We start from the raw sequence: 16883 nt of genomic DNA, 5'->3' as shown, positions 1-16883 counted from the left end.
CTTGATTAGGCGTGGCAGCACAGAATCTTTGAGGAAAATGAGGATTACAGAAAAAAATTCCACCCAAGCCAAGGAAAATTATTTCCTCACTTTTTCCCCTTATAGAGTTTAATATAAAATCTAATTCACAAAATGAATGATAAATACATTGAAATTAGTCTGTTTTCAAATTCCTGATACTAATAAGGGAGAAAGTACAGAACAAACACTAATCCAAGCTACCAGAAAAACAGCCAACCAGACTACAGCAATAGTAAGTACCCCTGAATTGTAACCTTAAACGAAAACGACCTCAACTCGCCTTGCTGGAGGCAGCATTGCTGGATTAAGAAACAAGAGCCTACTTTCTGTTGTCTCTGAGAATCATATCTATTGGTAAAGATAAAACAATCTATCAAAAACCAAGTAGTTATTCTGGTGATAGAGCCTACTTCCACCCAGCATTAGTCAGAAGAGAGAAGGAAACGATGACTTCACCAAGAAGTCATAGCTGTAAACGTACAGGCAGCAAACTCCGGCACTCCCAACTTCATAACACGGATGAATGCACACAAAGGCTTGATTTTTGAAACAATTATAGTGGGTAGTTTCAATCAGACAATAGATAGACCAGTCAAGCTAAAAATCAATAAAGAATTTTGAGAGTTGGAGTACATCATAGGTCAATGAATTGAACAGATGTTTACTGAATGTTCCATTCAACTGAAACAGAATACATGTTCTTCTCAGCAGCCCCAAGGACCGACTCTACAACAGACCACGTTCTAGGCTACAAAGCAAGTCTAAGCAAATACAAAGGAACCAAAATCACCTCTTCTATCTTTTCAGCTCCGAGTGCAATACGATTATGCATCAAAACGTGGAGAGAAAATCTACAGAAACTATCCAACTATACAGATACATGGAGACTGAAGAATGAACTCTTGGATTTCTGCTGAGTCTTTCAGGGAGTCAGGGAAGAGATTTAAAAGTTCTTAGTATCGGATGAAAATGAACACACAACTTCAAGGTACTTGTAAGAGGAACATTTGTAGCTATGAGTGCTTTAAAAAGTTAGAAAGATCTCAAGTAACCCAATGAAGTACCTCCAGGCAGTAAATAAAATGTGTGACCAAGTCATGCAGCGGGAGTGTGCACTCTGGAGGCAGAGGCAGGCGGATCTCCAAATTCAAGGCCAGCCTGGGGTACAGAGAGCCAGGACTACACAGAGAAACCATGTCTCGCAAAACAAAACAACAAAATAAACAAGCAAACAAATGAATAGACAAAACAAAACAGGAACAATCCAAACTCAAAAGCATTGGACAGCAAGAAATAATAAAGATCAGTGCAGAACGTAATGAAAAGGAGACAAAAAAAAGTTTCATTGTGAGTCTACCCTTTAACAGCTGAGCCATCTTTTCTGTCTGAGAACTACACATAGAATCAATAAAAGTTGATTCTTTAAAAACATAAATAAGACAGACACACTTTTAGCCAAATAGCTAAAAGAAGAAGAGCAAAATTAATAAAATCACAGATGAAAAAGGAAGTCTACTTTTTTGTTTCCAATAAAATTCAAAAACTCATTAGGAAGGGCTTAGAAAACTCATTTAAAAAAAACTTGAAAAATCCAGGAGAAACAGTAAATTCTTAGATATATATTACCACCAAAATTAAATCAAGACATATACATACACAAATACACACACATATACGTACATACAAACAAATACACACAAACACAGACACACACACAGACACAGACACACACAGACACACACACACACACACACACACACACACACACACACTAGAAATGATATATCATAGTAAAGTCTACTAACAAGGAAAATCTCAAGATCAGGTGGATTCCACATCAAACTATCAAGCTTTTTGCTTTTTTTGGGACAGTCTGTCTACGTACCTCTGGCTGTCCAGAAACTCACTCTGTTGACTAAGCTGGGTTGAACTCACAGATATCGACCTACTTTTACCTCTTGAGTGCTGGGATTAAAAACATACATACACCACCAGGCCTGGCTTTCTATGAGGCATTTAAAATATTTAAAAAAGAGGCAATGCCAGTGATCTTGTTTTATAAAATGGGAAGGAAAGTGACTCCACCAAACCCATTCCATGAAGCCAGCACTTCACTGATTCCAAAACTGGACATAGATACAACAGAGAAAGAAAACTATCATCCAGTTTCCTCGATGAACGTCTATGCAAAACTCTATAAAATTCTTGCAAATCAAATTCAAAAACGCATTAAGCAGATTGTATACCTGCACCAAGCTGGTTCCAGCTCAGGCATACAAGGTTGGTTTAACACTTGCAAACCAGGCAGTGCAGTTCACCATTTAAATAGACATAATGTCAGAAACCACAGCACCTCTCAGTCCAGGAAAATAAACACGTCAAACCAAACCAAACCAAACCAAACCAAACCAAACCAAACCAAGCCAAGCCAAACCAGTCTGTCTTTATAGAATCAGACCAGCTGGACTATGTAGTCTTTATGCAGCAGAAGCAAATCCCTTCTGTTCCTCCTTACTGGGCACCTCGCGTCAATGAACGCAGGCTACCAGGGAACAATAGAAGAAACATTCATTTTCATACAATAACACAAAAGTGAAGGATATTTGAACCAGGTGCTCACTGACACGAACTAGCTGTCACGGATTGAAGAAAAAGTGTAAAAAGTCCTTTCTTGACAGAAGCTGTGGATAAGCTGATGATGTTATCTTCTAGTCAAGACATACCATTTACCACCAAAAGCAGCTTCATTTTTACCGTTAATTTATGGAAGTTAGCAAAAGTTGTTTAAAAGTGCTATAGAAAGGATTTAAAATAAATGTAGGAAGCCTGATTTTACATTCCTTGGCAGGTTAGAGACAGAGTGAATTGCTCATGAGGTAAGAGCACCCATACTCCAATTCTATGCATAATAAATTATGATCCTCTTTTTCTCTGGTCAAAGAAGCAATATTAAAAACAATAAATTATGCTTATTACTGCACTGTGAGGTTATAACTAGCTGCAAATGAAACATGAAACCATAATTCTATTAAACATATCAATTTAATGTACAAAGGATCCATCCATATATAAACATAAGGGATGATTTAAATAAAAACATTCCTGGTAGGTTTAACAGTTTGCTTATTTCTGTTAAAACTGAGCAATGTATAAGTAACCATGACTAAATGCTATGGACTACTGATTCTCCATGCTTTACCAAGGCACTAAAAATCTACGAGCATTTTTCATAGGACAAAATATACAGTTTCATATCTTTAAACAATGCTGAAATCACTTAAAGCAAAACGTTTAATTTGAAAAATATCAACCACTGTGGCCTCTAATTAAATTTCACCATAAGTAATAAGAAGAAAATTTCATATAAAATGTAGTTGGAACATTTCGCTGCTTAATCTGACGCTTCTGACAATACTAAAGCAACCCTGGTACCTGTATATGTCATGCTTCACGCTGGCCCTCGACTTCTGCCCAGGTTCATAGTTCTCAGGCGGCATATAGATGATTGTTCCTCCTTCGGGGGCAGATTTGCTACTTCGTGACTGAGACAGCGACATCATGCGCCATTTTGATAAACCAAAATCTGCAATCTGTAAGAGGAAAGAGATGAATTAAAATTTTCGATCTTTTTTACTTTAAAACACCCAGGAGTTAACTGCCTTTGTTTTCATATATTGCATTTATAATGGCTTTCGGTCTAAGAAAAGCTAAAAACTATTAACATTCCACAGCCTCTTAAGAAATCACATACCACAGAGCTATGCCCAACACCTCCAGACGACTAGACACGGATAAGGTTTGTAGCAGAATATTACACATTTTTAATGAAACTAATTGTTTCAGAATCTGAATAAATATACATACTGAATATTGTTTTTATGGCATGGAACTTTAGGGTAGGCTGTGTTTTCCAGTCCCCTACCACCGATATTTCTCCTCATAAGCCATACAATAGACTGAACATTGCTTAAAAATGGTCTTTAAGAATTCTTTTTGTACAGGGTGGTGACACACGCCTTTAATCCCAGCACTTGGGAGGCAGAGGCAGGCGGATCTCTGTGAGTTTGAGGCCAGACTGGTCTACAAAGTGAGTTCCAAGACATGGTTCCAAAGCTACAAAGAAACCCTGTCTCCAAAACCAAAACCAAAACCAAACAAACAAAAAATAATTTTTTTGTGTATGGGTGCACATGGGTGTGTAAGGGTGTGGCTGGGGAGATTAGAGGACAGTTTCAGGAGCCAGTTCCCTCTTTCCATCACATGGGTTCTGAAGATAGAACAAGACAGTTTGCTAGGCCATGTTTACATGATATTAATGTTCTAAAAGTAGTGTCATTAGATTTTAAAATAAGTAAAATCTTACAATAGTAACTAGTCACCATTAGATGTTTTATGCTCACTACTACGAGGCATTCTGGATGGCACACATCATGCTGTGTGCCCCTACAAGAATGTACTACTAAAGAACTGACCAACGGTTAGCATTCTTTACTTCCAGTATGTCCTTTACAGCTTCCTTTCTGTTGTAATTTATATAGGTCATATAACTTTCTTAATGTCTAAAAGGCTCCTTACTTTTTAAAAATAAAAGGTAAAATGTAAGACCAGAAATGTTACTTAGTGGGCAAGGAGTATGGGAAAACTTTAAAGACATTTAAATTACTTAGACTAATAATATATGTAATGGTCTGTCCTGTCCCTTTAAGAGACAAGCCCCACCCACCCCCCACTGTCAAGGCAGGCGGATCTTCCTTCTGCTTCCAGTCTGAGCTCTTCCTTTCTGTCTCTCTCCCAAAGAGGTAGCTGCTGCCCTGGCTCCTCTCCTCCCCTGTTTCTCCCCATCCTACCTCTTTGTTTCTCTTTTTCTCTCTGCCTCTTTCTGCTCTTTCCTTTTCTCTCCTTCCCCACTAAATAAATATCCATCCTCACTTTGCATGATATTTATCTTGGTCTCTCACCTACCATGAGGCTCCCTGCCTGGGACTTGCTGCTCTCAATCTCTCACCCACCATGCGGCTCCCTTCCTAGGACCCATTGGCCCTCATAGCATGGCTCCCTGCCTGGGGTGGCTGCCTTTCTGGCCCACCATGGTCTAGTGCCCCTGCCCAATGCCACCACTCGGGAATCTGTAGCATTTTACTTTTACCATTACAATACCACTGAAGAAACTGACAAAGTAGGATGGGATTCATTCTGGATAATTGGTATTTTGAGTATTTATATCTTGTATTTTTGCATTTTTTCTTTTTACAGAAGAATTACTTTACAATCTGTTGAGATGAATGAGATAAAGATTGCAGATCCTGGATCATCAAACACAGATTGTACAAACTTTTCACACATTTCCTATAAGCTTAAGAGACAGCAACTATAAAAAGACCAAGAGGAGACAAACTGTCAGACAGTGGAAAGTCAGGCCTGACTAGCTGTGAAGGTAACGCAATTTTAGTTACGAACATTGGGTTCTGGAGTTGAGGTTATTTCAATTTACAGTGTAATTCTACCATTTAATTGGTTGTATAACCCCAAGGAAGTTGTTTACTTTCTCTGTGTCCTACACTACTCATCTGTAGCTGGGGATAAAGCATCCAGCAGAAGTGTGTTGAGGTAACTAATCAAACTAGTCTTTCTAGGGAATTATTCAGAAGAGCATCTGTTGTCACATGACACACTCTCCATACGAGCTAGTCACCATTACTAATGTATGCATGCGCTGAAATAGCCTAGTGTATTCCACTTTCATGTATACAAAGTGTTTATAATTGAAAACAAACATTTAAAAAGTCATGTCAGTATGAATTCTAAAGGAGAAAAAAAGTGTTGACTTTGCAACTCCACATCCTATTTAGAGCCCATTCCTTAACTCTGATTAAAAAGCCTTTAAAGAATTTATAAAGGGTTACTTTAAGCTATCGAAAGGGGAACTTCAAGTGATTGGAAAATGCATAAGTCAGCAAGAACTTATGGAATACAAATTACAAAGATCAGTACTCGCCAGGCGGTGGTGGTGCACACCTTTAATCCTAGCACTTGGGAGGTAGAGGCAGGTGGATCTCTGAGTTCAAGGCTAGTCTGGTCTACAAATATAGTTTCAGGAGAGCCAAGGCTTCACAGAGAAACCCTGTCTTGAAAAACCAACAAAACAAAACACCAGTGCTCATAACAGAGGCATTCCACAAATAACAGAATAAAAAAAATCCCAAAACAGATTTTCTTGGTACCTTTGTTACTGTATCACCAAGCTAGGAGTTTCTAGAAGTGCCTATAAGATACGCCGCTCTACGTACACAATAACATACTTGACTATTAACTGAGAAGATGTATTTATTATATGCAGAAGATCTGAAATTACCTCATTTGCTCACTTTAATTATGGGATGCTTCCACACAGCATGTGCTAGGCATGTAGTAGATAATAATCTGGGCTAAACTGTTTTCTTCATGAAGCTTCATCTAACTGACCAGCCGGTCTGGGCTGCATGAGACTCTTTCACAAGAGGAAATAGGTGTGACCAGGCAATCACGCCATCAAATTAATCATGGTAATTAAGAAAGTCATGCCAGTTGGTGAGAAGTATCATGGGGAAGCACAGGGTCAGGATACAATAGGACACAGAGGAGAACTAGGTGGCATAAAGCAGAAAGACTGGGTGTTTGATGACCTGAACCATGAGGACCTTGGGACGAGCAGCCAAGCAAGGGCTCCTCTAGGAGTCTAGAGGAGGAAGAACAACGGTATCTACCAGAACATGCCTAAAAAGCTGAAAGATGACTTCCCAAAAGTACAATTAACAAAAGAGCTGGTCCTCATGGTCAGGGAGGTTCTTAGGGCTGCTGTGCTGCCCCATTAAGGGAGGCTCAAGTCTAATTCCCAAACAAGACCACAACTGATACTGGACAAAGGAATTCTACTAAGTTCACGATAAAGAGAGGACGCTTAAATGATGATATGTGAAAAATGACAAGGATGACATCAAAACATCAAAAAGCAACCCCTGGGCCCTCTGGCTGGCAGTCCACTTTCTGCAGCATGATGGACTGCCTGTGGCAACTGTTAATTACTAAAACCCTTTCTTTTTTCTCTTATTTTTGGGGACAGGGTCTCATGCATTCAGATTGGCCTCAAACTCGCTATGTAACCCAAGTTGGCCTTGAACTCTCGATCCCCCCCACCTGCTCCTCACAAGTGCTGGAATTACAGGCAGCATTCACCTACTATGCCTGGCCAAGAAACTTATTACTAAGTACTTAGGACTTCAAAAATCATACTTTGATTCAACTCTGTCTGCATTCATCAGATTACATCAGACGTATTTTGTTTAGTTTTAAGGATCAAAATTTGCAGTTAACGCCAAAGCATGCAATGAAATCATGTAAGGGGATAAAACTCGTATCAACAAGGGACTGAATGAAGGCCGAAGAGGGTAAAGCTGGTTCAGCGGAGAAAAGGAGACTATCCTAGTGGGAAGCAGACGCACGGCTGTCTTCAAATATCAGAACGGCTGCTGTACTGAGGAAGAGTGGACTTTATTACATTTATCAATACAAAGTGAGGTAGAACTAAGGGAGGAAAGCAGGGAGGGCGTCTGGTTACTGGGAAAGTGCCTGTTGCTCACGTACAGACACTGTGTCCTCTCTGTGGAGCAGCCACGCTGGGAACAGAGTCCCAGCTCACCTGAGGTCTTGCAGAAAAGTGGGAAACCTCAGACAGTCCCTCTCTCCCTCTCCACAATGTTGGGCCGCAAGCTTGACCTTTCTTTCTCTTCCCAAACTGCCATTTTATTCCAAGAAAAAGGAAGTGTATTCAGTAATTTTTTTTTAAATTAGATTTTCTCATACTTCTGTGTTAAAAGTTTGTACTGTTACAACTTCTCTAGTAAGTAATGGAGAAACATTTCTTTGTTTCTTTGAACATTTTTAATGTTTAAAATCATCCTCTGACAATGTATGCTATAGAAATAGGTAGGCAGAACACTATATAGAAATAAAGTGAGCTGCATTTAGTATTAATCCCTCGGCAGTTACTCCTCACTTGAGTTCCCCCATTCTGGACAGGGTCGCAGTACACCTTGCCCTGTACACAAAAGCAAATTCAAAGCATGAGACTTCAGTATAACACTAAGCATAATACTAAGAAACCTTAGGAGGTGACACAGAGGAAAACTGTCACTCCCTAGAGTTGGGGGCAGAGCTTACAAGTGACAGCAAGAGCATGACTTAGGGACAACAGTGATGAACGGGACTTCAGCAAAGACAAAGTTTTTCTTGGCACCAGGCTTTGTTAAAAGAATAACAATGGCCTAGGAACCGGCTGAGCACTGCTGGGCAAACACGACATAACCCGAGCCTGACGTCTCAGCACTCACATAAAGCCTCCAGGTGTGGCAGGATGTGATCTGAGCACTGAAGATCCCTGTCACTAGGCAGCCAGCGTAGCCAACGATTACACACACATGTGCACACTAGCACACACACATTCTCTGTGAGTTAGTACAAACACAAACACCCGGACGACAACATAAGTTGTGGAGAAGTATTTGAAAGGAAATATCTGAAAATTATTATCTGATGAAGGACTCATATTTAAAATATACACAGGGTTCTTAAAATTGAGTGGTAAAAATGAACAATCCATTTGAAAACGGGCTCTTCAAGAGGCCTTTCAGTGAAAAGGCTTTATGGGTGACAAGGAGGCGTATGAAAAAGCACTCAAAATTACCCATTCCTGTCCAGATTCCGATCTGAAGCCTGCGTCTAATCATGCAGGGAAATGGGTAAAGGGAACATGGAACCACCTTGCACTATCTTCATAACACCTTATGACTCTAACACTAATTTCAAAATAGAAAATAAATCTTTTTTGTCAATTTTAATTAAGAAACACAGTGAGTTGCTATTTTGTACCAAATTTTATATCTAAAGTTTAAAAATAAGTGAGCCTTAAACTAGGTGCGGCCGCACACACCTGTAATCCCAGCACTCAGAAGGCAGAGACAGGAGGACTTCTGTGAGTTCTGGGACAGCCAGAGATACATAGTGAGGCCTGTGTCATACAAACGACAAGGAATAACTGACCCACTGCGAGAAAGGGGCAGGTGGAGAGCCAAGGACGCCCTGACTGAGTGGACACTGCTGACACCGGCCAGGCCATGCCAAAGACCTTCCCCTGGTCCCAACGCAAATGTTGGCAGCGTGTTTAAAAGCCAAGGGCTGGAGCTTCCTCCTCCAGGATCTCCACAGCCCGAGAGGCTTCATTCCTTCACGCATCCAGCTGGGTTTCCCAGCCCCAAGCCTCATGGGACATGGTGCTGAAGACAGCAATGAAGACACTACTAAAGGATTTTTCAGAATTATTAAGAACAAAGACCCAGAGAAAGGTTTTTTTTTTTTTCCCCAAAGTAGTTACCTTGACATGAAATTCATTATCTAACAAGATATTCTGAGTCTTCAAGTCATGATGAAGGAGAGGGGGATTCATATTGTGCAGGTAATTCACACCAAGGGCGATTTCATGCAGGATGCGGAATCTCAATGGCCATGCAACTTCAGGATACTCAGTTTTCTTTGTATGGGTGAAAGACACAAAACAAAAAATTACTATCTTAATTTAACAGTTAAAAATTACGAATTTCACGAGGAAATAGATTATAAACTAAGATAAAACATATGCTCAATTGATATTGTTTGATATTCTCGTATTTTACTTTAATCTTTAGAGATGTTAATAATAACTATAGCTGTGGTATTTCTTTTTATATTGGCCATGCAATTGCACGGTATTACTGCCTTGCTCTTCCGTCGGCACAGCTCTCAGTTGCTGTAGGAAGTATTATAGCTTGTAGTTGCCCGCCTACTAGGGCGTGCCCCTTTTTCTCTCTGGTTCCCCTTGCTCTGTTCCAGGCCGGCTGCTCCTTTTGGATTGCGTGATTCAACCGGTCAAGTGGAGAATTCTGATTTGTGAGTTTTTCCCCTAAATAAATAACTATCTATCTCTCAGTTCTGAGCTAGTGTGGGATTTCTTTTAAGCGGCCGATCGCTCCTCCATCACTCAGTCATTTGTATGCGTACAAGGTCAGACACATATATTTACACTCTCCCACTGCTCACGCCTGTGGCTTCAGCACATAACTTATATCCGTAAGCACACGTACATACAGAAAAAAATAAGAGTTTGCTTCTGACATACAAACTATTCATTCAAAATTTTAACTTTTTTTATTAATTTAAAACTACAATTATCACTGTAATCTCTATATCAGTGAGAGTTACTATATTTATTTGAAGTGTCTCATACCTGAAATAGTCTGCTACTATCCACTGTATGTGGATAGTATGTATGTGTGGATGGGCACACAATGTGACGGGGTGGGGTACATGTGCCAGGGTGTGAGTGTGGAAGGCAGAGGGTCAAGCTCAACTCATCAGGCTGGTACTGTGGTGTGGCGAGCGCCCGTCTCACTGACCTATACCTCGTGCTTTTAATTACGAAAGTTTTCTACATTACCTCTTGAAACATTAGCCTTCAGGAATTTTCGTCTTGAGGAATAAAGGTCACTTTTTGTTTTAAAACACATATCCATCTGAGTTTCTTTAAATGTTTTCTGAACATAAAAGTTAAACCAGTTTTCCAGGAGAATGTGTACACTTAGAAAATCCAGACACTTTGAAAAAGGTGACAACGGCCCAACAGGCCCCAAACCCAGGGTTCATTTTCCAAAACCCTATGTAAAAGTCACCTTTTTTGAAGTTCCAAAATTGCCTTAGGATTGTTTCTGAAACTGTCTGTTTACATTTCAGTGATCAATTGGTAGGGATGGTTCATAATATTCTAGGCTGTTTACATTTTCATTTTATTCAGTGATCTTTTCTGATGCTGTGGGTGAGTAACTGGCATATTTTTGAGGGCATCATACTAAGGAAACCAAAAGAAATACAAAGCACTAGCGTGGACCATTACCTCCCGGGAAACACGTCCAGGACCTTGGAGTGAGTGTCTCTTTTGTCTGTCTGTAGCGAGTCAACTTTTATGAAGTTTAAAGTCATTATGGGGCCTTTGAATGACAGTGTCATAGGGGGTTTTCCCTTATGGAGTCAAGGGTAGAGTGACCACTCGCTCAATCGCTTACGGTCACATCTAAGAGTTAGGAATATCCCTAGCAGAGGGGAGGCTACAGAATTTCCAGCGGGCTCCAAGTCTGGGTGCCACGTATCAATAAGGATGTGGAAGGAAAACATTAGGATTTCTGCTTAAACTTCATTTCTCAAACAAAGGAAAAGAGATTGAACTTTATGGAATCTTGGTCCTTTGATTGCTGGGGCAGGCACACGAACCTGAACAGACTGACACCAGTTACTTCAGTCCGTCCTTGTTTCAGATGGCCGCAAGTCATGATAGAATGCGATGTATTCTGAAACAAAGAGGAAGTCACCCCATGAGTGGCTGGCAGTGGTGCCCGCTTTCCCTGGACTGCTCAGAAAGCTGTGCTGCACTGTGACGTGGGCGTGCCATAGGTGTCCACAGGTGATTATGCAGCCTAATTAGCCCAAATCCTCACAAACTGGGGCATTTGACCTAAAAAGATTTCTGAAAGCAAACGCACACGGGAAGGGATCATGGTGTAAGATCACGCAAAAACCAAAATAGAATATAGGTATTTCAAGAATGTGGACCCCTAGGTTTGTTTGTTGATAGGATTCACACATAAAAGACAGGATTTTCTCATACCTTGAAAAATGTTAGTAATGGTTCAAATTGCTATAGACAGAAAAATGTCACTGAAGATAATTTACTTGGTCCATTAACTAATAATACTTAATATGGCTTCTAAGTAGTCACTAATATAAAACATGGATTAACAATTGGTTATAGTGTATTGGACACATGTCATCTATTTCCCATGCCTATCTGTATATGAATATAATATCTATACTGGGATTTAGTATGAATGTCACAGTTACCTATACAAAATAATCTAGGACCTTTAAATTCATGCCCAGCTCCACAGTAGTTTGTAACAACACAAACAAAGCCACAGAAGGTAAACGTTCATCAGGTCAATGGTGCTTCATATTCTTACTTGATTCATTGATATACTACAAAATACTGTGACAGAAATACTACAGACAGCTTGAGCAGACTAAATAATAACTGTAGTCACTGAAAATAAACAGTACTTACTCTATGTAGAAGTTCATTTAATGATCCATTTGGCATATATTCAGTAACTATGCCCAAAAATTCAGGCTCATTGCAAATTCCCAAAATTGGAAGAATGTAACTAAATCTAGCTTTATGTAGTATTTCAGCTTCTCGTAAGATATCATTTCTTTCACTAAGGAAAAAAAAGGATAATTATTTCAGATAATGAAAAACATACAATGACCACGCCCACAGATTAATTAAGCCTGGATTTTTTCATTAATTAGTTATGTAGCCTCATGTGAGTTCTCAACTTCAGTACTCCTTAGCTTCATCACATTTAAAACAGAGATGATATCCACTCTGTGTATTCCACTGGTCTGTTTAGAGAGCAGCCAAAATAGCTTCTATAAACCACTGGTGGTAAAAGTGCTGGACATGGTTATTACTGTACTTTCCACTGATGGTAACAGCGCTACACACGGTTATTACTGCACCTCTCCTAGGAGCGAGAAGGAGCCGTGAGAGAGGAAGCTCCCCAAGCTGACCTATGTTACATTGACTGGTACCTGAACTAATTAAATTACTAAGATTATTTCATCCTAAAAGGAATACATTTGATTAGCATAACGTTACATTCGATGGTTATACACCATGTAAAAGTTTTCTAACATGAATTCTAAAATGTTTAAATACTGCAGATATAATTGTACCACTCAGTGGCTCTCAACCTTCTTAATGCGAGGCTCCTTTAACACAGTTCCTCATGTTGTGGTGACCCCCAAAGATAAAGTTACTTTGTTGCCACTTCCTCACTATAATTCTGGCTACTGTTATGAATCGTAATGTAAATATCTTTGTTTTTTGTTCTTCGGTGAACCCTGTGAAAGGGGTCATGATCCATAGGTTGAGAACCCCTGGCTGAGGTGATGATAGCTATCAAAGTCAGTCACGCTGAGAAATTACACAGAAAACTCAGGAAAAGAACAGAGACGAGGGAAGCTCTCATAGCCGATCCCTGGTATCCATGCCTTGGGCATGAATAAAATAGGTAAATGGTTAACTTTTAGTACAAGTAGAGTTATGGTTAGTATTTCAGAGCCCACAAACACAAAGAGGCATCTTTGTCTTCAAGGCCCATAATTCACATAAGAAAAATAAATAATACAAGGAAGAATGTGATAACTACCACATATTTTACATACATATACACATATATACATATACATACATATGTACACACACATATAAAGGAAAAAGAAAAGCAAACTATGGGTCAAGCAGAGGGGAGAGAATTTTGAGCAAGGTAATGTCACCGCAGACTTCAACGATGCAGGCTTTCAGTAGAACCTGAAGTACGGCTAGAATTTAGCACCAGAGAGAAGGCATCCCCAGGACTTTGTCCAGTAACACAGTAGATGCTCCACATCCATGTGCCATGTGAATTGCGGAAGTGAAAGTAAAACTGATATGAACTAGGGTATGTAACAGTCTGTGTAAAAGGAGGGATGGTCAAACAAACATGCCAGGATCCTAAGACTCCCCAGGACACTTCATCTGAGTAGCTGTGACCGGGGTCCTGAGCAAGAGAAATCAGTAAGACGAAGTGTGAAGATACTGTCTTGGCACAGTATATGGAATTAACAGAAAGAGGAACAGTTCTGAAGACCGTAACAATTTAGATACAGAGCAGGGGGCGCCTGAAAGTATAAAGCTAGTCAAAGAAAGAAGAAAACACTGGCTGAGAAGAATGGTAGATGCTGGGACTAACTGGCTGTGAAGGACTGAAAAATATACAAAGAGAAATTATATTGACATCATCATTATCTTTTTTTTTTTTTTTAAACCGTCCAGATGCATGGGTGTTGGTAGCCATGACATAAATAGAAACACTTCCAGGAGAAGCCTATTGGGTAACTGATGATGCTCATGCTGGCTCTTGAGAAACCCAGCTCTAGATGGACGGCTGTTGAAATGAGAAAAGCAACAGACATTCCCGATAAGACTGCTGAGAACACACACGGAGACACACACCCAGCCATGGTCATAAGTTATTTATTCTCCGAGTAGGCAACAGATTTTATGTTTTTAAATTTAAGAGGTAGAAGAAAACATGGAGTGGAAAGTTTCTCTCTTCTCTGTCTCTGACCTTGACTGTAAGGAAACCAGTTATATCAATCCATGAAGCCCATTGAATTCAACGACAGTTTCTCAAGTTCTGTATTTGCACAGCTTCGGGTGACCACAACGATACAAAGGGACGGATTTAAGTCAGATTCAAACTGTAGTCCTGGTACGCTAACGTCTGTGTTGGACAGTTTGTAAGGTTAGATTTCAACAAGACTGAGGGGGAAAATAAAATTAAAAATCATAAAAAGCTAAAAATGTAGGGCAGTTTCAGTGATTATATCACCAAAATTACCCAACTCAAAATTTCAATAGGGAATAGTTACCCCATATCAGGGTACTTGAACAACCAATAGGAGGTCATCTATCCATTAAGGTAGGAAGAATGTTACGGAAGGCCTATTCATTGGTTACAGAGAAGGACTCATTAATCATTAAAATAACATGCAACGTCACATAAACTTATTTTCCTTTCAGGTCATCTTAAAGAACAATGGGTACTTTATCTACAGTAGAGACAACAAATACACACACATGTTAATTATTCATATTTTATAAACGAGGAAATAAGACATGCAGAGTCAATTGCATAAGCTCAGGCCTGTGCGCTTGTTAAGATCTTAGGCAACAAGAGAGAAGAACGCAGTGCAGTAAGGTCCCAGGATTTTGTTGCTCTTAGGAAGACAATTTCCTGTCCATTTCAATAAAACTGTACAGTGACGTGGCTGGGGAAGATGGAAAAAGCAACTTCAACTTTATCCCTTGGCACACAAAGAGCACAAAGCTTAGGTAAATAAAAACCTTGAAAAGCAGAATCCAAAGTGAGAAATCAACTAGTTTTGGTATACTTAGTGGTCTATGAGTGCTACATATTCAGAGAATATTTGTTTACTTGGCTTCTAACCAACCTCCTTTTAGAGCTGACTTACTGAATGAAACACCAGCACTGGCTCCACCGACTTTATGTAGTGCCAGTATGAACAGGCACTACACCTTGTACATTCCTGAATCTGGATCACGGTACACAAAAAGTTTCCGTGTTCCAAACTACAATGTGATCTAGCCCATGGTGGTTGAAGTCAGAAGAGGTATCTGATGTTGGATCTGACCTCACACCAGACATGAACAGCCTCTGGCCAATGGAGCCGCTATACCTTCTGCATTTTCACGCTAGATCCAGAAGAGAACGTGGCAACCACGGATGTCTGGTTAAATTCCCGAAAAAAAGGAAAACACAAGACTACTGACTAGACCCATTGACTAACACACACAGTCACAAAGACATGGTATTTAATTGTGATGTTTTCCTGGAAACAGAAACCAACGCTTTTTTCTTTCTTTCTTTTTCCTGATGTGGAAACCGGACCCAAAGAATATCAGAACACGAGGCGGTCAAATTTTTTTTTTTTATAATATTCACTATTTTTGACCATTTGACAATCTTTGAATTCAATTTACTGTTACAAAAACAGCGCACACTTCCTTAGAGGACTTCCAAAGTAAGAGCTCGAACAACAACTGCTAATGTAGAGTCTGACACCTGAACTTCATGACTGCATGGAATAAGCCACAAACAAGACAAAATCAACCAAACCGCAGCACCGATGAATACAAATACGGAGCGGAAAACATACGACCCCAGAAAAGTATTTTGACGTGTAGCCAATATAAAAAACACCAGCCCATTTTTGTTTTTAGGACTAAATGTTCAAAATCCGGTGTGTATTTTCCACTCACTGTATATTTCATTTCCGAGAGCCCACTTTGAAGAGCTCCAGAGCTCTTGCGGCTAAAAATAAAGCCAAGCCACAAACACTGCATCAACACACGTCGGATTCAATAAACAGGCTTTTACGGGCTGCCGTGATTGCGGGTTTTTGGAGGAGAGGCGAGCGGGAAAGTCGGGCGCCGTCCAGGGCAGTGCCTCCCCCGGACCCCTACCTGTCCAGCAGCGGCGTATGGATGTGCAGGTGCTTCACGGCCACCCGCACGCGCCAGTCCGCGTGGCGTGCCGACGACACGGTGCCCGAGGCGCCGCGACTGAGGTAGTGCAGGTCGGCGAGCTTGTGGTAGGGGATGGGAGGCAGCGCGCTGCAGATGGCGTCCCCGTCCATGGCTCCGGCTGAGCGGCGGCGTCAGGTCGCGGGGCGGCCCATTCCCACGCGGCCGCTGCAGTTCCGGCCGGGACGACTGTCCCTGGGAGCCCGTCGGGTCTGCGGCCGCGCCGGGGCGGACCTTCCTCCGCCCTCCTCCGGGCTCCGCGCTCCTCCCTCGGCGGATCCCGCCCTCCGCCGCTTCTCCTTCTGCGTTTCCTCCCTCCACCCAGCTCCTCGGCCGGCCTCACCCGGCCGGGGCCTCCCCTGCGGGACCCTCCCAGGCTGGACTCTCTCTCCGCAGGCCCCTCCTTCCCAGGCTCCGCCCTCATCAGGCCCCGCCCCTGTTGGGCTCTTTCTCCGCAGGCTCCTCCCTCCGCAGGCCACGCCCCTGCCGGGTTCTTTCTCATCACGCTTTTCGCTCCGTAGGCTCCGCCCTCTGCAGGCCTCTCCCTCCATAGGCTCCTCCCCTTGTGACCCCTCCCTCTTCAGGTTCTTCGCTC

General features: G+C 41.2%; 1 protein-coding gene across 2 annotated transcripts in view; it reads right to left on the bottom strand.

Moving 5' to 3' along the window:
- The window catches only part of Ripk2 (receptor interacting serine/threonine kinase 2), a 30799-nt gene extending 14174 nt beyond the window's left edge, over positions 1 to 16625 (bottom strand). Inside the window, exons 1-4 of one of the 2 annotated variants that reach the window (XM_048420304.3) lie at positions 16229 to 16625; positions 12200 to 12353; positions 9428 to 9583; positions 3454 to 3611 (exon numbers count right to left, since the gene is read on the bottom strand). In XM_048420304.3, coding sequence (XP_048276261.1) covers positions 3454 to 3611; positions 9428 to 9583; positions 12200 to 12353; positions 16229 to 16401 — 641 coding nt within the window. In that variant the 5' untranslated portion in view covers positions 16402 to 16625. The remainder of the gene's footprint in view (positions 1 to 3453; positions 3612 to 9427; positions 9584 to 12199; positions 12354 to 16228) is intronic. The other variant, XM_048420305.3, reaches the window with a different exon arrangement.
- Positions 16626 to 16883: the final 258 nt, after the last annotated feature.

This window comes from Myodes glareolus, chromosome 16, assembly GCF_982192425.1.
Source record: "Myodes glareolus chromosome 16, mMyoGla1.1, whole genome shotgun sequence".
Taxonomy (NCBI): domain Eukaryota; kingdom Metazoa; phylum Chordata; class Mammalia; order Rodentia; family Cricetidae; genus Myodes; species Myodes glareolus.
The sequence above is the reverse complement of the archived record's forward strand: the minus strand, read 5'-3'. Positions and strand labels throughout refer to the sequence as shown.